Here is a 24014-nt window from a genome sequence, read left to right on the forward strand (position 1 = left end):
ACAGAAGACAAAGCTTGTATGCGATTTGGACTACGTCTGCCTGACCTCAGGGCCTGTGATCCTCTCCCTGTCCGGGCTGTTCTGACTCAGGAGGCCTCTCTGGAGGAAGGAGTGGGAACCAGCTTTGGCGGCTCCAGGACAGAGAGATATAGGGCTGGGTAAGGAAGGCCCAGAGGGGAGGCTGCAGGCTCTCTTCCCACAAGGCAGTAGTTTCGGGGTAGCCCAGGCTCAGATGCACCCCACCTAGGACTGCTGGTCTGGGAGGAGGAGCCGCTGAGCTGGGCTGGGAGAGGCAGTGTTGAGCTGATTCTGAATGCCTTAGTGCAAGGTGCGGGGCCAGAAAGGAGACTGAACAGAGAGGGGTGTGAGGGTGAAGACAGGGTGGGGGCTTGTGCTGAAGAGATGAGGGGCACAGCCTGAGCTAGGCAGGGCCAAGCCAAGGAGAAACAGTGAGGGGAAGGGGACTCAGGAAAGACTGGGTCAGGGGCCAGGCTGGCTGGAGCGGCTAGGAGCCTGGATGCTCATGGCCTTGTGTTCTGCCCCCACCAGGTTCCCCACCTCTGCTTCTCAACTTTTCTCACAGCCAAAGCCCCATACTTTCTCTCTTATCTTTCCAGAAACTTTGCTTTTGGGGGGAGGCTGCAGTTTAGGGGAGGGAGATTCTGCAGAAATAGTAAGTCAGAAAGTCAGAGGAGCCTCAGGCTCCTCTGGCGAAAGGGCAGTCCCGCCCTACACCCCCCACACCCCCGCTTTTTGCATGTTTAGATGGTCAGCCTGGCAAGGGGAGGGGGCCAGGGTTTTTTCTTCTCTATAGGATGGGTTGGTGGAGGCTGGGTCCCCACCTCCTGCATGCTGGCCAACCCCCGGCCCTGGACGGCCCCAGTCCATTGTCTCAACAAGAACAGAGAGAAAAGCTTTGGAAAGTGACACTGTGAATGGTGAGGGGGCTGCTGGGGCCGTGACCAAACTAATGGGATGAGCTCCCCCATGCTGGGCCCAGATCAGCACCTGGGACAGCGACTCCCCTAGGAGGGTGGGGCTCTGCCCCCCTCCCCAGGACCCCAGTCCGTCTCCAGGCCTCCCCGTTATGGCCCTGGATCCTTAGAGATGGGCTTAGAAGATGCCCCAAACTCCCTAGAACTTCACTCATTCTGTCAACGTTTGAGAGGGAGTAAGTGGTGGGTCGAAGGCTGGGAGAGGAGTCTGGAGGCTGGGAGAGGGGCGGGCTTGACCCCCCAACTTTGCCTCCTCTCATTGCCCCCCCCCCGTCCCCGCCCTAATTGTCTCGGTGTCTTGGTTCTGGCTCTGGGGACAGTGGGGATGGGGGTGGGGAGGGGGCTCAGGCTGAAAGCAGAGAGAGACCCAGCTCCAGGGAGGACGGAGCAAAGGACAGCGGCCTCCAGCCTTGGCCTCAGGCCCCGGGCCCCCTCAGACCCCAGGCTCCCCACAGCAAGGCCAGAGCCCCCACACTGTGCTCCCCAAGTGTGTATGTGGGAATGCCCACAGCCCAGGGGCCCCCAGGCTGAAGGCAGAAGACCAGGGCTGCCTGGGGAGCAGCCAGGGGCTGAGGGGGCCAGGCCTGTGGGGACATGGGGCGGGGGCTGCTGCTACTATTGTTGCTGCTCCAAGACTGGGGTAAGAGGGCAGGGCCTGCGGGATATAAAGGGAGGAGGCAGAGGGGAGCAGTGGGGGAGAACCAGGTGGGAGGTGGGTGAAAGGCTAAAGGGAAAGACACAGGGGTGGGAGAGCTGGGGGGCAAAGTGGGGGAAGGAGGTGCGGAGGCACCTCGGTGATCAGAGCAGAGGAGCTGAAACCCTGTAGGTAAGCAGGAAGGACTGGCATGTGCCGGCAGGAAAGAGCCATGTGGAAGGAGAGCCTTGGAGAAGCAAGGACTTCGGCTGCAGTCCTTCGTCTACGCCAGCTGGGGGGGAAGCTGGGGGTCCTGCGGGCCAGGAGGGGCTGTCAGGCAGAGGGTCTTATGGAGGCAGGGACCAAGAGGTTTCCCACAGATGTCCTAAGGGTACCGAGGCTGGCTGAGCCCTAGGCCTGTGGGCTTTGGCCCCTCACGGGTTGCCGTCTACCCCTCCACCTCCACCCCCTCCACCCTTCCAGCCCTGTCCCCCATCTACTGGGTGGATCCCTGCCTAGGCTTGCAAGCTGAGTTACCACAGCCCCCCCACGGGTGTGCGTGTGGGCTCACAGCTATGCTCACACATTGCTGGGCCTGAGGCGTTGTTGTTCGTGGCCCTGAGTTTGTGTGCTTGTGACTGAGTCTGTAGGGACACCTGTATCTGTGTTGGGGATGCAAACCATCTGTCTGTGTCTAGGTTACGGGGTGGTCTGCGAGGTTGGGCTCTTCAGTCCAAGTGTGTGTGTCTGTGAGTGTGTATGAGGGCGCTCCTTCCCTGTGCAGGGGCCGGTCCGGCAGTGGGAGGGCAGAGCCGGGAGTCCTGGGAAGCTGACCCCGCGGGCAGGCAGGCAGATGGGCCGGCAGGGGAGGGAGGGAGCGACCCCATTGTCCCCTGGGGAGCGCAATGCCCAGCCTGGGCCCCTGACCTCGCTGTTGTGCCCGCCCCGCCCCCTCCCCATCAATCACCGAGGTCCAGCCGGACAGCAGCCGGCCCGGCTCCTCCCTTGCTGGCCCAAGGTCCCCCAGAGTAAAGTCCTGCCTCCTCACCCCTCGCCCATGGCTGGGAGGGGGTCAAAACTGAGGGGACGCCATAGGCCACAGGAGGCCTCCATGTCCAGGCCTCACTCACTGTCCCCACAGGCCGTGCTGCAGGCTCTGAGCTGGCCTTCATGCAGGAGCCAGGGAACATGGTGGCTGTGCGGGAGCGCCCGCTGATGCTGCTGCCTTGCCAGGTGGAGGGCAAGCCGCCCGTGTCCAGTTCCTGGCAGCGGAATGGGCTGGCTCTGGCCAACGACAGTAGTGCCACCCTGATGCCGGATGGCTCCCTGCATCTGGCCACCCTGCCCTCCCGCAGGAGCCTCCCCTCCCGCGCCCGTGAGTACCACTGCGTGGCCCAGAACCGCTAAGGGCACCTGGTGAGCCAGCGGGCCCAGTGCAGCTGGCAAGTAAGTGACTGGGCTGCTCCTGGTGGGGAGGACGAGAGTGCGCAGGGCACCCAAAGATGGCACCCACGGGGCAGTCACCATGGTGGGCCTGGGCTGGGCTGACTTGGCCATTAGACATAGTATGCATGGTGCCTAGGGCCCAGGGTACTTTCAGGGGCCTGTGAACATGTTTGAATTCTAATTTCTTTAAAGCCAGAAGAAAAAATGAATATAATAATGAATATATAATGAGTTATAGTTTTATAGGGCTGGATTGTATTTGTCTTGGTACCAATGCAACTGTAAAACATAATTTTAAACATTTCTTCTGGAGGAAGGCAAAGTGCTCATGGCCAGCAACAGTCACAGACAGGAGACTGCAGGGGTCAAGCGGGTGGTCAGCAGGGAGTCGGGGGCTGGGGCCCTGGGATAAGGTTGCTGGTAGCGGAGCCGGGGCTGGCTCTGTGGGAGCTCAGGTGGTCCCCAAGTCCTAGGTCTGTCACGCTTCAACCAACATCCAGCGTCCGTGGAGGTGGAGTGAAGAGGAGTCACCCACTTCCAGTGCCTGATCCGGGGGGTGCCTAAGCCTTCCATTTCCTGGGAGCACAACAGCACGACCCTGAGTACCTCCGACCACCGGTGAGTACCAACCAGGAGTGTGGTGGGGCGGCTGGCTGTGGGCCACAGTACAGCCTCGGACCCCTGACTTCTGCATCCTCAGGGCCACGTTGCTGCCTGGTGGCATCCTCCACATCACCAACGTGAGCCAGGCTGACGTGGGCACCTACCACTGTGTGGCCCGCAATGTGGCCAATACCTGCCACAGCCAGGATGCCCAGCTGACTCTGAAGGGTAAGCAAGGACCCGGGGATCAGAGCAGGCACTGAGCAGAGGGGAGGGTGTGGGAGCTGGGGCCACTGCCAGTGGGTGTAGCTGATGTGGTCAGCTGTTTGTGGTGCAGATACTTTGTAAAGACAGACACTTTGAGCACTTGCTGTGTATGAGGACTGTGCTGGGTGCGGGAATACAGCAGCAAGCAGACTGAACATGCTTAGCCCATCACTGGCTCCCCAGAGCTTGCAACCAAGTGGAGAGGGAAGTGCTGAGGGAACCCAGGGCAGGGGCCTCTAACCGAGCCTGTGGGCTGTGGGCAAGGGATGGGCAGGGGCCCCAGGGAGAAAGCTGAGTGTTGAAGGGTGGGTGGAGAGAGGCTGGCCAAGGTCAGGAAGATAGGGTGGTATTCCTGGCATCGCCTTGAACAAAAGCACAAGGGTGAGAATAGTCAGTTCATGCAGCTAGTTCCATGTTGCTGGACCATAAAATGGGCAGAATTCAGAGTAATAAAGAATTGATGTAGAAAAGGTAGGTGAGGCCCACCATGTAAAGGAGTGTGGGCTTGATCCAGAGAGCAGTGGGAGCCCTTGCTGGGTTTAGAGTAGGGGGCTCCTGTGTCTCGGCTGGGAGTGGTGGCCTGGGTGCACCTGTGTGTGTGCATGTGGGGTGTGTGCTTGTGTTTATACGTGGTGTGCCTGCGTGTACATGTGAGTGTGTGTGCACATTTGCATGTTTTCCTTCTTGGGGTGAGGATGAAAATAGCTTTGTACCTGAGATGGAACGCCCCATAATGACCCCAAATGCAGGCCAAGTGGGGTGGGAGAGTTCTGTGCCCGAAGTGAGGATTGCAGCAGAGTCTATGAAGAGTCAGTGCCTCGTGGGAAACCGAGGTTAAGACTCATACCACAGCCTGAGGCCCAGGTGCCACCGGGGATGTGAGGGGATGGCATGCCGGGATCATCCACTAGGGGGCCCCATAGTATCGGTAACAAGCGAACCTTGGGAAGGCATCTAGGTGCCTCTGCACACTTTAGTAAAATTTTGTCAGATGTTTTCAAAGGATGCATATTTTTTAAACTGAAGACTGAAAGGGAAGTGGGCAGCTGTTGTGTCTCTAATCCAGAGCTGACTTAGAAACTGAAAGCTAAGGGTGGGGAACAGGGGCTCCTCCCTGAGAGCAGAGGGAAGCCCGGGTGGGGCTCCTCTGGCCTCCCACTTCCCTTTCCCATCAACCATCTGGGGCAGGAGGGCAGGGCAGGATGCCAGGCTTCCATGATGATCAGTGCTTCTGGCCAAATGCCGTGCTGTCCGGCCGGCAGGGGTCCTCATCCTGCTGCCTGCAGAGCCAGGGAAGTGAATGGTCAGAGAGCTTCAGGTGCGTAAGGAGAAGCAGAGGGAGCAGAGGGTCAGCCGGTAACTGAGGGTTCCTGGGTTGCCTAAATGTCAGGAGAGGAGCTGGGGTCAGTGTAGACTCATCCCCAGGGACTGAGCTGGGGACTAAGGCCCCAAACCATTCACTCCTAAAGCCCTTACCTGAGGCAGGCTTACCCTGGGTAAGCACCAGGGACACGGAATCCCAGACTTCCAGGGAGCGCAGTGGCAGGGGGATATGCTGTCAGCTGTCCGGTGCTTCCAGGATCCAGGTTTGAGTCCCACCTCCACCAGCCCCTCTGACATTGAACAAGTTGCTTAACCTCTCTGACACTTGGCTTTCTCATCTGTAAACTTGGAGAAATAAAAGCAAAGTGAGGATTAAAGGGGGCAGTGACTGTGGGGCTTACAGTATAATGCCTGGCACGTGGAGGGGTTCAGCCAGTGATGCTGAAGTGTCATTATATGGACCAGCTCTGCCTCGCTGAACGATCTGTCCAGGCAGAACACAGCCTCCTTTGCCAAGGCCAGGACATTCCAAGACAATCCACAGCCTGAACTAGAGCTTGTGGGAGGTAAATTGAGGAGTGCCTGGCCCACAGTAGACCCTCAGCATATGGTGGTGGGATGAATGGGTGGATGGATGAGTGAAATACTATTCTAGGCCTTGAGGCAGAATTAAAGATGTGGAAGACTTTTTTTTTTTTTTAAAACACCTTTATTGTGGTGTGATTCCTGCATAGTAAACTACACATATTTCAGATGTATAATTTGATGAATTTTGATAGATGTATATACATAGATGGAACCACCACCACGATCAAGATAGCTAACATTTCCATCACTCCCCAACAGGTGTAATTTCAAATTCCCAATTTATCCCTCCCCAGCCCTTTTAACCTTTGTAACCATAAGTTTGTTCTTTGTGAGTCTGTTTCTGTTTTGTAGAAAAGTTCATTTGTGTCCTTTTTTTTAGATTCCACATATAAGCGCTATCATGTGGCATTTTTTCTCTTTTCTTACTTACTTCATTTAAAATGACAATCTCCAGGTTCCATCCATGTTGCCGCAAATAGCATTATTTTATTCCTTTTTATGGCTGAGTAGTATTCCATTCTATATATGTACCACATCTTCTTTATCGAGTCATCTGTCAATGGACATTTGGGTTGTTTCCATGTCTTGGCTGTTGTAAGCAGTGCTGCTGTGAATACTGGGATGCATGCCTTTTTGAATTATATTCTTCTCTGGATATATGCCCGGGGGTGGGATTGTGGATCATCATATGGTAAGTAGTTTTTTAAGGAACCTCCATACTGCCCTCCATAGTGGCTACACCCATTTACATTCCCACCAACAGTGTAGGAGGGTTCCTTTTTCTAAGATGTGGAAGACTTTATAGCAGTCCTTGAGAAACTGTCATTTTAGAGACAAAATTTTATATGAGAAATTCTTAATATGGACATTTATGAAAAGGTTAAAGATATGTCACAAAGTCTCATGAAATACAAAGTGGCAAAATGGGGGTGACAGGATAAAGGAAAACAAAGGCCCCTCTGCCCTGTTGGTCACAGCTGTACCCCAGTGTGAGAAGAGTGCCTGGCACACGGCAGCACCCCCAGGGATGATTTGTTGAATAATAAGATGGGAGAAGGTGGTATAAAATGAAGATATGCTTTAGACCAAAAGAGCAGCATATTTCAAAAAACATTTGCATCTTTACTGAGCGTTTGAGACAGGCTGAGTTCTCAGCGGGGCCTGACTTTCTTTTTGAGGGAGGGGTCTCCTGCCAGCTCTGTGGGCGACTTAGGGAAGGGGACAAGGCTGCTGACCCTGCCTGGGCAGTTCATGTTCTGACACTGATACATGCCATCTGGGGGTACCCTGGGCCCCCTCTTCTCTCCACCCCTCCAGTTTAACTTGGGGCCTGCTTAGTATGCCAAGTCTTCTTAGCCCTGATACAGGCAGACCTCAGAGGTAGTGTGCATTCGGTACCAGACCACAGCAAATATGGTAATAAAACGAGTTACATTAAAAAAAAAAAAGTCAAATTTTTTTTGGTTTCCCAGTGCATGTAAAAATCATGTTTACACTATACTGTAGCCTATTAAATAGCATTATGTCTAAATAAACAATGTACATGCCTTTTTTTTTTAAAGTTGATTGCTAGAATTGCTAACCATCATCTGATAACGCAGCGTTGTTGCATACCTTCAATTTGTAAAAAGCAGTACCTATGAAGCAAGATAAAACGAGATACCTGTACTTACTGCCATAGGACCTTGGGCAGGTAATTTTCTTAATCTGTAAACTGGAAGTAAAACAGCAACCGCTCTGAGGTCTGGTCACTCGAGGACTAGTAGGGGGCTCCAGAAATGCATCCTGGGTGCAGGGGGAGAGTCCGTTTCTTGATCCCCTCAACTTGCTGTTTCCACCTTGCAGTGGGAGCCCCGCGGCTGCTGCAGGAGCCAGAGATCCTGTCCGGGCCACAGAACCTGACGCTCGTGGTGCACCAAACAGCAGTGCTGGGATGCATCGCCACCAGCCACCCACGGCCACTAGTCTCCTGAAGCCGCCTGGGTGGGCAGTCACTCTGCCTCCCAGAGCCCCCAGTCCTTTGCCCTTTCCCAGCTCTGACCCCTTGCCTCCCTGCAGACGGCCGCTCCATCGGCGTGGAGGGCATCCAAGTCCTGGGCACCGGGAACCTCATGATCTCTGATGTGTTGGTCCAGCACTCGAGCATCTATGTCTGTGCAGCCAATCGGCCGGGTATCCGGACCCGACGCACAGCACAGGGTGTCCTGCTCGTGCAGGGTGAGCCCCAAGGGCCAGCCAGGGAGGGTCCTCACCCCATGGGAACCTGGATGGGGAGAGGGGCAGGGGCAGGAGGAAGACAAGAGGCCAGGCCTCATCCACCTGCCGTTGCCTGCCCAGCTCCCCCCGAGTTTGTCCAGTGGCCGCAGTCCTTGTCCAAGCCTCCAGGCAGCAGCGCCATCTTCACCTGCGTGGCCCAGGGCGTCCCTGAGCCCCTGCTGGTCTGGCTGAAGAATGGGAAGGGGCTGAGTCCTGGGAATAACATTCGGCTGACCCACAACAACAGGTACCCGAGGTACCGCTGTCCCACCCCTCCACCCCACCTACACACAACACTCTACCTCTACTCTCTGCAGCCCACACAACCCCCTGCAATACCCCCACCCACAGGAGGCTCTGTCCTGCCTGTTTCATACAAGCAATACCCACACACAGGTGGTGTGTCCTGTCTCCGGGCAGGTCTGTGGGTCTCGCTGCCCCCCTGGGGGAGGGGGCTTGGCGGGAAGGAGCCCCCAGCGGCTGCATGTGTCTTTCCCTAGCACACTGATGCTGGCGGAGCTCTCAGCCAAGGGCGAGGCCATCTACCAATGCGTGGCAGAGAACAGTGCAGGCTCCAATCAGGCCAGTGCCCGCTTGGCTGTGACAGGGGACCCAGAGCCACCCCCTGTCCCCAGGGCCTGCAGGCAGTGACTCTCTCCACCTCTGCCATTCGGGTGTCCTGGGAACCACCCCCCTCTAACGGGGACGTCATCGGCTACGTGCTGCACCTCCAGCCTGTGGGAGGTGGGTGTGGGTGGCTGGATAGGAGTCCCTGGACCTAGTCCACTCTGCCTCCAGCTGGGGGGTGTCTCTGGGTAAGTTCCTCTCACTCTTAGTGACCCCCAGACCTGTCTGGGCTCTGGCCGGGCCTCTGGGTATGTGGTCCTCTGCTACTTCCTTCTGCTCATCAGCCCCTTTCTCACCCTCAGCCTTTCTTATCCTGGCTCCAACTTCTGCAGCCCCCTTCCCTGCCCTCCTTGGAGGCCTGGCTGGGGCTTCGTGCCCACTTTGTGGGGGTGGGGGATGTTTGTAGTGAGGGAAAGGGATGCTGGTTGCCAAGCTGCTCTGTTCCTCAGAGCCAGCTGGCCCGGAGCTCCAAGAGGCCGTGGGCAAAGGCACCTTTGAGCATGTCTTCTCCAACCTGGAGCCTGCCACAGCCTACTCCATCCACTTGTGGGCCTACTCAGCAGAGGGTTCCAGCCAGGACTCTGTCTCCATCCACGCCTCCACCATGGGCAGCAGTGAGTGACCACCTCTCCAGCCCTGTAGAGCCCTGGCCTCAGGCCGGCAGGGATGCAACCAACTCATCCCATTTCCTCTGCAGCTCCTGCCGCCCTGGGCTTCTCCACCAAAGTGCTCAATGCCACCTCTGTGCAGGCCTCCTGGGAGCTGCCACCCCAGATGGGGCCCATCCAGGGCTTTAAACTCACTGCAAGCTGCTGGCTGCCCACTTTGAGGGGCCCCTGCTCCCGGCTAGCACTGTCAGTTCCTTCCTCTACACAGATCTGGGTGAGGCCTCCCTCAGTCCCCCTCCTCAGTGTGGTCTCGCCCCAGGCACTGAGCTTCCTGGCCCACACAAGCCTGTTTGCCTCACACTACCCTGCTCCCCCCAGAGCCAGCCGCCCTCTATGAGATCAAGCTCCAGGCATTCAGTGGCAATGGGGATGGTAACAGCAGTGCCCGCTTTGTCTTTCTACGTGATGTGCCTCTGGTCAGCCCTGCTGAGTGGGGTCCAGTAGGAGGGTAGCAGGCCTGGGGTCAGAGCAGGCCCCTCCTGTAGGACCCACGGCTGTCAGTCTTTGAGGAGGAGGAGGGGCTGGGCTTTGCCTTTTGCCTGGTCCTCAGATGGCACTGTGTCCACAGGGTCCAAGGCTGGGTGCTCTTGCAGCCAGGATGAGAGCAGCTCACTGCCTGGGGTTGTGGTGGGCGTCCACGTGGGCCTGGCTGCCCTCATCGTTGCCTCCTCTGCCTCCTTCTGGGCTGGAGACACAGGTAAGGACCAGATGGCTAATGTGGAAAACGGCTAGGAAGACAGTCTGCACTATGGTGGCACAGGCCCAAAGAGTAAGAGCTTTTTATCCATTACTAATCCATTTTACAAAGAAGGAGACTGAGGCAGGGAGGGAGCACCAGTTCTTCTCAGAGGTGCATGGTACCAGGAGCGGGAGGCGGCCCAGTGGGTTGCACGAAGCCGGGTAGAGAGCACCGGGGTTCACAGGTGGCAGAAGTGGCCAGAGCCAGATCCCTGCCATCCTGCACACAAGGCGAGGCCCCCAGGGGAGTGTGGAACAGGATGAAGGGCCGGGGCCGATGGATGCTAAGCCAGAGGGACGCCTCAGACAGGTCGTGGTGCTGACCCTTCCTATCTGGGCAGCCTCTTCTGCAGACAGGGGTCTCGGGAGTGCTGGGTAGTGCCTCAGACTGCCATGGACAGAGCTGCACGCCACAGACGCCAGGCTCCAAGTGGGAGAAAGCCGGGGGAGAAGACTGAACTCATCACCCAGGTGAGGGGATTCAAGTGAGGAGGAGCAGATGAGGGGGAGCGGTGTGCTTGAGGCCGAGGCCTGACCGTCTCCTGACCCTCAGGTGACCGTGGAGCAGTCATCCTTAACCCAGGGCTCTCCAAGTTGGGTCCCTCCCAGATGCCACCAACTCCAGCCCCACCAACGAATCTACCTCCCTCACCTTTCCCTGCCACCCCGGAGTCAGAAAAGAACCAAAGGTCCCTCAGCCCGCCTGGGGAGGGGTAGCCTGACCACAGGGCGAGAGGAAGGTGTGGCTTCTCTGCTTCTAACTTTTCCTCAAGAAATGGGGGAAACTGTCCTCCTCAACAAACCACATAACCTCAGACTAAGCCGTGCTCAAGTGGGCGTTCTCCCCAACCTGCTACTCCTGCCTCATGACTTCACCCAGTAAATCCTCTTGATCCAAACAGGAACCTGCCCAAAGACAGACAGCTTTCAGGGCTCCCCCAACAAGGGGAGGCAGGGCGAGGGGCTCTGTCATCACCTCCATCTTCCAACTCAAACCCCCCTGTCTGAAACCCATTTCTGTCTCCTCATGCCTAAGCTGAAGTGTGACCCAGGGACAGGCGACTGGCCTTCCTGGTGATCTGAAGAAGCAGGTTTGCAAAGGGGCTGCTGAGTTCCTTGCCCCCTTGTCCCAACAACAGAAGAGCACTGAACATCTGAGTTCACATGTGCTGTTCCTCTGAGTGACCAAATGCCCATCTCCCCCTTTCCAGCATCGGTCCCTTTTCAGGGGACATTCCTCCCAATCTGGTTTCTATTTTTGAATGGAGAGAATAGCTTGAGCTGAGGTTTTGGCGGCCTTGAACCCCCTGTCACATGAGCACAGAGGCTGTGGAACACCCCAGCCTCTATTCCCCTCAATTCTAGGTTTGCACAGAGCACCTCTTTCCCACTCTTCCCTCTGCTGACCTATGGCCCCCTGGCCCCCTGGTCTCTCCTCATCCAGTGCTACTATACCCTAGAACCAAAACCCGAGGCTCTCCCTCAATCTGTCTCTCCCTCTAGGGCTGTCTGGTATTGTGCCAAAAGGGGGGGAGGGTCTTGGAAAAAGGAAAACCTAGGGCTTAGGGGACCCCAAACTCTGTCCCCTCTGTGCTCCTGTAGGATGACGCCAGTACCAATGACAAGGCTCCAGCAAGGCTGGGCCCTGCCCCTCCACAAATGCTCCTTCTGCGTAAAGGGCAGAAGCAGCTGTAACTCAGAAATGTGGCAGGGGTTCAAGGGGTTAAGAACAGCCCCAAACTTCAAGTCATCGAGGAGATGGTATCCTCTCCTCTGGGTGGGCCTGGTCTAAGTGCTTTGTTGGAAATAAACCAAATGGAAAAAATAAATTAGGATCTGGTTAATGTTCTAGACTGAAAGGAAAATGTGGGGTGTCATGGTGGTAAGACAGAGCAGTTCCAAGTTCTTCAGGGGATGCTGCCTTCAGACTAAGAAACTATATTCTGCAGTTTGCTAAGAAAAGAACAGTGTGAGCCATTGTTTAAGGTCCTCACCTGGAGAAACCAGCAAGCTATAAAGGATTTCGTTTAGAGACTAGAGCAGTGTGACGGGAAGAGCCAAGGACGGCTAGGGGACACCTCTCCTTAGTACAGAATGGAGATCCAGCATCTGGGTTAAATGCAGCCTCCTTCCAAATGCCTTTAGACCCCGAGTCATCAGGTAATTAAAGTGGGTTCAGTGGCTTCCAGAACATTGGATCTACATAAAGGTGGACAGGAACAAGAATACAGACGTAGGTAAAGACTTAATCATCCCAACTGAAGAAAAGTGTACAAAGTAAAGGGTACTCCATTGACTGGAGGGAGTACGAGCCATAGGTCATCTCCCAATCACCCCTTAAACTCTCCCACCAAACTGACGCCCCCACCCCTACCAAGACTAAAGCACAAGCCACAGGAAAGTTTAGAAACCATTCCTTTCTTTATTAAACATAGCTTGCAAGTGATAAATATTACAAAGTTTTTTTTTCTTTTAATCCTTTCTCCAAAAATTAGCTTATTATTTGACTCTGTCACTGCTGAAATGCTCAGCAGCATCTGAAACAGATGGGAGTGTATTTGCCTTTTTGAAAACCAGTTTCTATTGGTCTTAGTTTTTTTCATTTTAATTCCCAAACACAATGCAGAAAATTAGAATGAGTTTTTTTTTTTAAAAAAAGGAAACTTAAAGAGAGTTGTGCAAAAGGGTCTTGTTCCCCTCCCACCCACCCCATTCACAGAAGGCCATTCCCCATCCCACCTCCCTGCTCCCCACCCCCCACCCCCAGTCTATCCTTCCGCTTTCACCAGGGCTTCACCCATCATCCTGTTTTCTCTCCAGGCTTTACCAGCCAAGAACCTAAAGAGTATGGGAGTACTCAGCCCAGGCTGTGGGGACTTGGGCCCCTGAAGGTGACAGCTGTGAGACAGCTGCCTTAAGGGGGTTCCGATGAGATCTGAGGGAAGGAGACAAGATGTGGACTCTATCTGAGCTCTCCTCAGATGGGGGAAGTTCTGCATCCTGTAGCTCACAAAGGGTGTGAGTGCCACCGCCTGGGCCTTCACTGGTCAACCACCCTCCAGGGCAGCTGTTTGTGAGGTGGGTTTGCAGCCTGGTCCCTGCTCTTGGGATGACTAGAGGCATGAGGGCAAAGATGTCACAGGTCTGACTGATGTCCTAAACATCACTCTGCTGCCTTTCCCAAATCATAATCATAGCAGGGGCCTGGCAGCTCCCCAAGGGCACTGTCACACACACACCCACTTCAACACGAGTCACTTTGGTTTCCTCCCTGGGTTTTCAGCCCAACACTTTCCTCACCTTAAGTTGTTTTGTTTCATTTTGTGGGTTGGGAAGGAAGCACAGAATAATTTTAAACTTGGTGGCCAATGATCCCCCCTGTCTGCCATCACTTAACAAATAAGAAAACTGAGACCCAGAAAATTAACTTTACCAAAGGTCACATGGCAGGTTAGCAGGAGAACTTGGGGCTAGACCCCAGGTCCCAGGCTGTGCTACCACCCCACCCCTTTGTGCTATGGTCCTCTTTCCTCTCCACAGTCTGGACTGGAGCCTTAGCTTTCACAGTAACCCAGCCTGACCCCAATTTACAAAGCCTAAAACTGTATGCAGATGGATATGGCTCTCCCTTGAGGAGACTTTCTAAGGATGACTTGTTAAAATTTCTATCATCCCCTGACAATCCACCTTCAAAGGCCCATGAAACTAGGTTCTTTTTTGGGGGGTGGGGGAAATCCCTTGCATAAGAAAGCTTGACACTGAATTTTGTTATATAGGTATATTGTATATATGCTGATGCAATCAGAGAAAAAAAAAAAAAACAGTGCAAATACAATTACAATTCATAATAATACTTGGTTTCAATGCCCCCGGGAACTGCCCCATTCCTCGGCTACCTCCCAACCCCCAGCACTTCCCCACAGTTTCAACCTAATGCTGGGGGATAGGGAGGGTGGGCAAGTTAGGGTAGGGAGTGGGCTCTGCCAAGGCAGTGCTGGTGACCCGGAGGGACTACTCCAGGGTGGGGAGGCAAGGCACAAATTAGGGGTGGGTGGTGGGGGAGGTGGCATCTCTAAGGAGGGATGGGGTTGGAGCAGCTGCCAGTCTCAGTGTGCTGGGCCCGGCCCACTCCCCTACCCACCCTCCACAGCCCTGCCTCCCTACCCCCTCCCCTTCCCCAGAAACCCTTTTGCACGGATCATACACAAACGGGCACATTACAAAATGACGTAACACAGTTTCACAATATCCATGGCTAGGGCTTTTTTTTCTCTTTTTCAGGTTTTTTTTTTTTTCTACACAATGTACAATTCTTTTTAAATGGATCAAGAAATAGCTTATATACACGAATGAGTCCTTGTTATAACATCTCGGCAGCAAATATCATAAGCTAATGAAGGTCTTGTTGGAGGGGAAGGGAGCCTAGGACTGGGGTTGGGGTGGGGGGTGTGGAAAGAAGGTTATGCCTTCTGGAGGAGCGGGGAGAAAAGGAAGTGGTTGGGGAAAAGGAACAAAAGTAAAATATCAAGAAGCATCTTTACAAAGCAGTTCTATAGCTAATTCCTTTTAAAGGGGAAAGGAAAGGTAACCAAAGCAGGAAAACATTTATCTCTGTGTCTTAAAAAAAATTGTCTACCATACATACATCCAAAAATGTGGAAAAAATACTTATTCCAGGGATGAAGGAAGTCCAGATGCTGTGGTCAAATGACAAAAAATAAAATAAAATAAAATAAAAAATAATAAAAAGAAAGAAAGAAAGAAAAGAAAAAAGAAAAAGAAAAAAAATTTGACAAATAAGGACCTCTGTCCCTCACCTTTACCTAAGCCTTACCGCTCATCCACCCCTGTTTCAGGCTTCTAGGGAGTAAGCCACTGTCCATAAACTATTCTTAAAGCCTCTGGGGATGGAGGAAGCCAGGCAGAGCTGGTGGGATGCTCACTCTAGTATCACCTTGAGCTTCACTGCTCTAGGGATAAAGGAAAAAACTCTGAGCAAAAGGTCTTTCCTCCAATCTTTAGGGCATGAGGTTTAGTGTCTATAGGGCCCAAGACCTGGGGATGGACAGCAACAGACTTGGAGGGACACGAGGCAATCAGTGATGAAAACAGTAGAGAAATGAGGAAGACAGAAGGACAGGGGAGAGGGGTGAAGGGGAGGAGGTGGAAGGCTAATACTTTACCATGATTAGGGGAACCTCACCCCATCACTAATCCCTAGGAAAGGTGTGAAAATGGGGAGAAGAGAAGATAAGAAATCAAACCTCAGTGACTGAGCAAAGGGTCATGGAGCTATACTAGCAACAAGCAGCCTCTACGTAGCTGACCCTGAGGGGATAAAAACAGGGAAGACTCCACCCTCTCCCCTCAGTACCCTGGCAGGCACTGACTACAGGCCTTCCTTCCTCATCATCCCCATCTCTACACATCTTAACTTCCAAACCCCATTCAAAGGTGGCCTGGCTCCCAGGGAAGGGACTCAGCTCAGGGCAGGGACAGCCCCCAGCCAGACGGTATTGCACATTCTCTGTTCCTTACTTTTAATCTCAACTGACAAACTTGGGCACCTTGTACCTCTGAGCACCTCTGAGCTGGGGGAGGGGAGACATAACAGAAATGGCACTTCATCATGGGTGGGTGGGGCGGTGAGGAAGAGGCTAGACAGACATGCCATAAGGCAAGATGACTTACAGGGAAAACATTTTTAAAAAAAGCTTCCAATTTCGTGGAAGAGAGAAAAGCAAAACCAAACGATTTCTCCAGTGCTTTCAAAGCACAGAGGGCAAAGAAAAGATGTAAGAATATATCTTTATATATATATATATAATTTTAAAATAATCCCAGACCCAGTTCCATTAACCCCCCCTCCCTCTCCCACCACTTACAGTCAGGGGTTCCACATTCCCCAGAAAAATACTCGAAACGACCCCATCACTACCTGTTACTAGCGTCTCGCTTCCACATCATTTCACCACTGAGGGAGCCCAGACACGGGCTGCATCTCTACTCCTTTTTAAGTGCTCAATGAATTTGGGGGAAGGGAGGAAAGAAAAAAAGCCAGGAAGGCCCGTAGGGCCAGTATAATCACCCACAGTGGCTCTGGAGTATGGGGAGTAGAGGCCAGTGTCGGGGGAACTGAGCCTGATTCCAGCTCCTTCTCCCATCCCATCCCCAAACTTTATGGGGAAGATGTGCAGTTTGTATGTGTGTTAACTTTAAAAGTGCCTTCTTACTTTAAAAAATTATTTAATTTTAAAAAATAAACGTGGGGGAACTTCCCCAGGTGGCTTTCAAGGGCAAAATGTTAAACTCCTCTTCACACCTCGCTGCTGAGAGTATCCCTTACTCAAACTCTGGCAGCTTCTAGAGCTGAGAGGCAGGTGGGTGTATACTATGAGGAGAGCAGAAACTCCTACCTTTAAGGGGCTTCGCTTACCTCAAAAACAGCCTGGTCTCCTCCCCCTTCCCCCACGGTGTGGGCAAATGGGACGCTAATCTCCCCAATCCCCAGAACAGCAACATTGCACAATTCAATTCATTCTCTACATTAGTAGCACTTAATTAAAAAAAAAAAAAAAAGCACGATTAATAGAATTCTGGGGAGAAAAAAGACAACTACTTTCATAGCAGAGGTCCAGGACTGGTTTTGACATGACTTGTTTGGCTTTGAGCAGTTGGCTCTGCAGTTAGTGCAGCAGCATCAGGGCAGGGCTTCAACCTGACCAGGTGCCCTCACCCTCATCTCCTGGTACTCAGAGGGTGAAGGGAGAGATGAATGAGAAAGTCTCAATTGTTGGGAGAGAAACCCCTCTTCCTTCCTTTAAGTCTGTCTCCTCCCTTTGTCATCTGACTCATGCCCATTCCAGAACATCCAGCAAAATCAGGCTGGGAACCACCACTCCTCTATATTACAGTGGGCTGTGGTTACTGAGGGCAGGCTAGGAGTTCAAAAAAAGAAAAGAAAGAGGTGCAGGTAGGGGAGAATTTTACAAAGAAAGCAAGACAAAATAATTTTGGGCTACTTGGCCTGTAACATACTTCTCTGTCTCCACTGGGGTTAGGAGACCAATCTTCTTCCCCAGCATCCACAAGGCCAGGACCTGGTCTCAGTCCTCCTTGGTTCAACATTATGCTCATCGGCGTGCCCCCTTCTCCCCCTTCTTCATGGATCAATTCCAGGGTGGTGGTTAACTTCTAAAGCTTCTCCTTCTAGGCTCTTTCCCCTCATCCTTAGAGAGCCCAACTTCAATACTAAACACTGCCTCCTGAACTGTCCAGCCAAGAGATGCTCCACAGCTGGTGTGCTATTCCTTCTTGTTTGATGCTGCCCCCCCCAACCCTGGGTTAAGTGCATTTAAAATTTCTGCCCCTAAAACTCTCAGTCATGTCTTACTTGGCAGTTGGGGACCCTACTGCAATGCTATCATTTAACTGAATGTTATTTGTGTTAAAAAAAAAAAAAAAAAAAAAAGACTAAAGAGAAAAAGAAAAATACTGGGGGGGAAATAAAAAGGTTTAACCGTCCACTGAACAAAGGGAGGACACACAACATCATTAAAAATGATAATAATTATAGCATAAAAACGAACTTTAGACACACGTCAGAGGGCTTACATTTCTCCCCAGGACCTCATTCTGACCTCTGTCAGAGGCAAGGGTCCACCTCAGTGTTAAAGAAAACTGAAGAGAAGACAGAGCGGCAGAAGAACAGATCGCAGCAGTGTGAAACAAAGGGGAGGTGGCGGGGCAGGGCATGTGTTTTCTTGTTGATTTCTACTTTTTGTCTTCTGTTTTTCTGTTTTGTTTTCCGTGTATGGTAGGCACCAGTACAGGCACTGCATGCGACGGAAGTTGGGGACAATGGGAGAGGAGAGGGGTAAAGGATTCAAGGTTGGGGCAGTACAAGTGGAACAGGCGTTATTTCTGTCCACTGATGGACTGCGATATAGACCGGGGAGGGATCATGTCTAAAAGATATTCCCGCTGTCGGTCTGCCAAACTGGGGGCTTTGTGTCCTCCGATGCCAGTGTTCAAGTATGCAATGTTGACACCTACACCCAGGAGACAAAAGTGGAGGGCAGGTATTAAAAGAGGAAATGACCCCTTCTTCTGCATTACCCTGGAGCTGCAGAACTGGCAATGAGGAGGAAACATCAGAAATTATCTACATCTGTCCAGACTCAGTTGAGATTTATTTCAGTAGCAACTACCTCCCTGCTCCCAAGCTTTAGGAAAAGAGGTCTTTCCAAAACTTCAGTCCTACCAAGAACAATAAACATGGACTGGATGGTGCAGAAGAGTCAGAGAAAATAGTGGTGAGAAGAAAATAATCAAGACAAAGAGAGAATTACTGAATCCGCTTTGGTTTTGCAGCTGCTGACTGTGGAGGAGCATCCTTGGATCATTCACAGGATTAGAACAGTTAACCCTTCATTATGGCCAAAAGAGATCAACAATCACATGCCCACCGAGAGGGCACACTAGATATTAAATTTATAATGGCAGGGACTATATCATTTTCACCACCAAAATCCTAGTGCACTGTGCCTGGCATGTAATATGGATTTAGCGAATATATGCCGAATAACAGAAATGAAGGGAGCAGGGCCTAAAGAAAGCAGAAAACAAAAGAAAGAACAATTCGCCTGAAGGGGCTGCTAAAGAACAGCATACTAACTTGTCAATCCCTGAGAAAGTTCTCAGATCAGCCCTTCTTACCTGGCATACCAAGGAGGCCACCTGGCACAGACAGCTGGGGTGCCTGTGCGAAGTTGGAGAGCATGGAACGGGCAGATGTGGGTATGCCACGCTGGAGGCTGCTTTGGGGCTGTGGAGCCTGCAACGATGAGGGACAAGTAATCATAACTTTGCCATGATGGAAGGTGAAAAGGGGAGGTAAGGGTGTGGGAGTACAGAAGAACAGTATGATTTCCCACAGAAGAAAGGACAGATTGGAATACATGGCTGACAAACCCTCAAGAGAAATCCTCACCTGCCGAAGCGTGTGATGTCTCATTATGGTCTCTTGTTTACTGACACTGGACACAGCTGGAGCCGTAGTAGGGGAAAGGGCTGCCTGCTGCTGTAATCGCTGTTCAATTTCCTGTTGGGAGTCATCAGGTCAAGTTGGGCAAGACAGCACCCAATTCCCTAACCAAAACCTAGAGGTCTTCTTACCTCTAATGTTGCCAGCTAGTCAGAGGGATATGGAAAAGGCAAGAGTCCGGTGGGGTAGGTGCACTAAGATCTCTGGGTACTAGTAATCTACATGCTTCACTGATTAAGGAATCCCTCTCTCTGAAAAAGCTGGCTCTCAGAAGTTGGCTGGAGACATCTGGGTGGTGGCACCCACCCAGAGCTGACTGATGTAATTAAGCCTGATGAGTTACTGAGGTTTTATTTTTGACTCTTGTCTATCCATTTTCTAGAAGGCCCATGATGTTACCCTAATGGGTCTGATGGGTGGCGGGGTGGGAAATGGGATAGAGGAAAAGGATCTGAGATTCCCAACATATCCTCCCTTCTCCGAGAAACTCTCATTCTATTAATACTATAGGAGAGTTCACACACTCCAGTAGCACTCATCTTCACTCTTCACTAATCTCACTATTTTATAATCTACCTTCTCCTTTGTTGTTTCTTTGTCAAATATGGACTGCAGATAATTACTTCTCTCGAAGAGATTCCTAGTACAAATATAAACCCCTTCCACCAAAATCCATTTGTTTGAGGAAATGAAGTCAAGAATAAAGGAACTTCTTGAGCGCTATCAGAGAAAGCCAAGTGTCAAGACTTTTGTCCCTTTCCTTTAACCTCAGCCATTATATGTCACTATGCTCGTACCCAATCAGAAAGAGTCAAATGGAAATGGGAAAGACAGGCTGGTAAGGAGGGAAAAAAGGGATCCCAGGCCTCTAGGTTCTAAGAACTTAGATGAGAAACCTAGATCACCTGGGCTGCGGGGATCACACAGACAACTCTTGTAAACTAGAAGGAACTACGTTTTGGGAAAACCCAACCTAGGCAGGTGGCTGGTAAGAAGTCAGAGTTCTTACCTGTTCCTGCTGTAGGGCTTTAACAAAAGCATTTTTCAGCCGGTTGGTGTGTTCTGCCTTTAGAGCCTTCTTCTGGTTGGAGGTCATACATTGCTCACACAGAATCTTACCATTCTTTTCTTGCTTCCAGTGAGGGGTGAAATCTGTGCGGCACTGGGCACAAACAAATGGTTCAACCCGCAGAAGTGAGGCACAGCTTTTCCCTAGATGCCAAACAAAAAGAATAATCAGCGGTTTCACATTTCCTCTCTACCTCCTGTTTCTCATCATCAGATGAATCTTTTTCCGAGAGTTTATTCTGCTGAATTGAGAAGACAACATCCACTGTCATCTATATGAACCTTGCCTCCCATATCCAACCCATATAGAGGGTTTGGATTTATAAAATACTGTAGTTTATAAAATACTTTTATTTCATTTGATTGCAACAACATTAGGGAATTAGACTGTACCATCCCCATTTACAAATGAGGAAACTAAGTCTAAGAAACACAGCTCCTAAATGACAAAGCTGGGACAAGAACCCAAGTTTTCTGGTTTCCTATTACATTACACTAAGAAAATAAGTGTCAATTCACAGCCAAAGGGTCCATGTAATCCAGCTAATACCTTTGCTTCTTAGCATCTCTTTACCTCAGACTGCACTTACCCCTATTTGTAATTTTTACCTAACAGTGTCTGAATTATTCACTTCACGATCTATTTATAGTCAATACTGAGCCCTTTAGGCACTTTACTATTAGGTGTTCCCTTAAATCCATATGTTTAGAAATTCAGGCTTGGGGGGAGGGTATAGCTCAGTAGTAAGAGTACCTGCCTACTATGCACAAGGTTCTGGGTTCAACCCTCAGTACTTCCACTAAAAATAAATAAATAAATAAATAAACCTAATTACCCACCCCCCAGAACAACAACAACAAAAAAAGAAATTAAATTCAGGCTTAATAACTTCCGTATGTATAGACTGTATGATGTTAATACTCTGTAGTCTGGTTCAGTGTTGTTTTACAGCTTTTATGTGGTCATAGTTATCCAAATCAGTCTATTATCTCAACTATAAGCATTCAAGTGGCAGGGACTGAATATAATAATGCAGCACAATGCCACATAAACACTGACATTAAAAGTAAGTGTTCTAGTCTTCAAATTATGCATGCATCATGCTAGGCATAATTTTAAAGAACAATATGTTGCAAAAAATTGGCAAGATATACAAAATACACAATAAAAAATAATAAGCTTAAAATATACATACAAAAAGGTTTTTGATCTGTTGCTCCCAAACAGCCTCCAAATAAGGGATAGGCGGTAGTTTGGCAATAGTAAGGAAAGATTATTTAATATTACCCAGTGCTCTGTGATCAACTCTGCCCATATCAATCAGGTTTGGCAACCTCTCGCTTAGATAAAAAGACTGACCAGAAAAAACAGTCTTACCTTGACTGTCGATGACACTCTGTACGACTTCTTCCAAGCCTACCATGTAGATGAACTCGCTATTGGCTGCACTAGGCAGGAAGTGAAGCAAGGGAGCAGGTGGTTTAGGGGGTGGAATCTCCAGGAGTGTCTTTTCCAGCTGTTTGCGAAGGGCCAATTTGGCTGCAGCCTGTGAGTTGGCAGCATCAGTCATGGCGCTGGGGCTAGGAAGTGGTGAGGACACTCTGTTCACGGTCCCTGGCTGGATATGGGAGGCAAGGTTCATATAGATGGCAGAGGATGTTGTGCGCTGACAGGGAACAGAAGAACTTGACTGCTGAAATAGATTGATTATAGGGGTCAGTGATGGTATGTGGGAGAAAGGATCAATTCTTACTTTCATGGCAGAGAATACTATCTGATTCTAGTCGAAATGATTTAGCTTCCCCCAAACTCAGAAAAAGACAGGAGGTAGCCAACTTCTTCATTGAAAAAGAACTCTGGCACACAGGAAAAAAGAATGATACCGGTCATGAACTAAAGCTGTTAAGAGATAACTGAGGATGTAGGCTGCTTTGTCATACAACCTTATGCTACTTACTCCCTAAATTCCTCTCTTTCTCCTAGGCAGATTTTAGCTTACTGCTGCTCTGCTGTATATAACCTCTCTTCACTATTATATTCACATAATTCCTCAATGCTTACACTTCTGGGATCACTGTCAACCCACTAAAATTACCTTTGTTGTCCTAGGCTTTCTCAGTGTTCAAAACTTAAAATCTATGGTCCCTTCAACAGGGAAAGCAAATAAAAGACTTGTCTGTTTCCACATTAGGGTTCCCCCTTACCGGCTGGTAATTGATGGCGGGATTCATATTGGGTGTTGTGGTGCGTACAAGGCCAGGCTTAGGTGGGCCCCGCTGACCCTGTAACTGGGCTGGGTTTGGTGCAATCACACGTTGAGACATCAACATGTGTGGGAGGGTGGTATTGGTCGCTGAACGGATGACACTGTGACCCTGAAAGAGACGAGGAGCAAAAAGTACAGTCATAGGTGGTAAAATGCCCCACAAAATGCCAAAGGGAAAATACATAGCCAAATGGAAACACATAAAAATAGTCAGACTTGGTAATTCTACCTTACTGATCTATGAGATGAATCTACCATCACTGTAAAACCTGATTAGTGGTTAGGAATTCCCTGGCTTTTTTGGTAGAAGCTATCTAACCCTACATGGAAAAGGGCCAAGCTGGAAACCTATAGAGTACAAAGACTAGAGGGAAAAGATTAGTTATTTGTCCTATTGCAGACTAAATCATGCCACAAAGGATCAATAGGACTATCTATAGTAGTAACACCTCTATTAAAGCCAGGTTCTTCTATAAACCTCACAAAAGCCCCAAAACAAAGATAGGATAACAGAGTCCCCTGACACTAAGATTCCACTATGGGTCTCATACCTGTAATGTTCTCAAATTCTGAGGTTCAACCCCTTGGGCCCCGGGCCGAGAGGGAAGCTTGGATAGACCTTGCTGTCCTACATGGGCAGGAGATGGCTGAACAATAGATGCTGCATTCTGTACAACTGGAGTCTGGGAGAGAAGAGAAAATGAGACAGTGGAAAAGGCTAGTAATCACATGTAGCAATCTGGTCTACTTCTAGGCTTTTAAAGCTCCTTGTCAGTCTGAAGCTCCTGTTGACCAGGAGGGAAAATAAGAGTATCAGAATCAAGGTTTTCTCGAATAAGGCCCAAGATTAAAAAAAAAAAAAAAAATCACTGTTCTTGGAGACTAAAAATCATGGAACCAGAGAAGAACGAGCCACCCAGCTCCATCTACCTGGGGCGGCCCATTCTCAAACCAGTTTTTCTTCGCTTTCTGCTAGTCCCTTATTTGTTGGGCATATTACCTTCTGGACCACGTTCTCTTTCTGTAGCTGACTCTGTCTCAGTTTCTTTAACAGCACCAGTCTAGCTTCTTCCAATCGCAGCTCATCCCTCAGCTGCTTGATGAGCTGCTGCCGTTCCTCAATGCCTTTCCCCTGAGGAAACACAGAGACTTATCAGCTATGGTAGCAGGTACTCAGAGTCCTTTCCTGCAAGATGATCTTCTCTTTTAGGTCTGAAACCTTCATCTTCCACAAGCACAAGTGGCCATGGGGTTGTTATCTTTCCGTTCCTACCACACAGTATGGTACAGTGTCTGGTATAGAGTAGGTGCTCAAAAATTGCTTACAGAATGAAAGGAGAGACCACATGTAAATGCTAATTAACCAGATTCCTGGCAAAACAGAAGTAAGGCCAAAGGGGGCTATTGTTTTTCTTTAAAATAATGTTTCTAAATCTTTCATGAAGTTACGTTTCCTCCAGAAACAAATAAAAACTTAGGAATTCTTCT

At 50.5% G+C, this 24014-nt stretch overlaps 2 protein-coding genes across 6 annotated transcripts in view; one reads left to right on the plus strand and one right to left on the minus strand.

The window, feature by feature from the left end:
• Positions 1-5136: 5136 nt before the first annotated feature.
• Positions 5137-12641, plus strand: LOC135318975 (uncharacterized). 2 transcript variants are annotated; one of them, XM_064477774.1, is made up of 6 exons: positions 5137-5263; positions 7702-9353; positions 9437-9621; positions 9976-10104; positions 10487-10616; positions 10699-12641. In XM_064477774.1, exons 2-5 carry the CDS (start codon positions 9158-9160, stop codon positions 10601-10603), a joined length of 627 nt encoding a protein of 208 aa, XP_064333844.1. In that variant the 5' UTR covers positions 5137-5263; positions 7702-9157; the 3' UTR covers positions 10604-10616; positions 10699-12641. The 2 variants fall into 2 exon arrangements, with proteins under 2 accessions (XP_064333844.1, XP_064333843.1); XM_064477773.1 differs by having other exon boundaries at positions 10487-12641.
• A 4955-nt stretch (positions 12642-17596) lies between these two features.
• Positions 17597-24014, minus strand: part of GATAD2B (GATA zinc finger domain containing 2B) — a 67923-nt gene continuing 61505 nt past the window's right edge. For 3 of the 4 annotated variants that reach the window (XM_031436247.2, XM_064477776.1, XM_064477777.1), the window contains exons 4-11: positions 23527-23658; positions 23078-23209; positions 22465-22635; positions 21638-21953; positions 20201-20403; positions 19138-19248; positions 18864-18981; positions 17597-18196 (exon numbers count right to left, since the gene is read on the minus strand). In XM_031436247.2, the coding sequence (XP_031292107.1) occupies positions 18063-18196; positions 18864-18981; positions 19138-19248; positions 20201-20403; positions 21638-21953; positions 22465-22635; positions 23078-23209; positions 23527-23658 (1317 nt within the window). In that variant the 3' untranslated portion in view covers positions 17597-18062. The remainder of the gene's footprint in view (positions 18197-18863; positions 18982-19137; positions 19249-20200; positions 20404-21637; positions 21954-22464; positions 22636-23077; positions 23210-23526; positions 23659-24014) is intronic. The other variant, XM_064477778.1, reaches the window with a different exon arrangement.

Source organism: Camelus dromedarius, chromosome 23 (genome assembly GCF_036321535.1).
Source record: "Camelus dromedarius isolate mCamDro1 chromosome 23, mCamDro1.pat, whole genome shotgun sequence".
Taxonomy (NCBI): Eukaryota; Metazoa; Chordata; class Mammalia; order Artiodactyla; family Camelidae; genus Camelus; species Camelus dromedarius.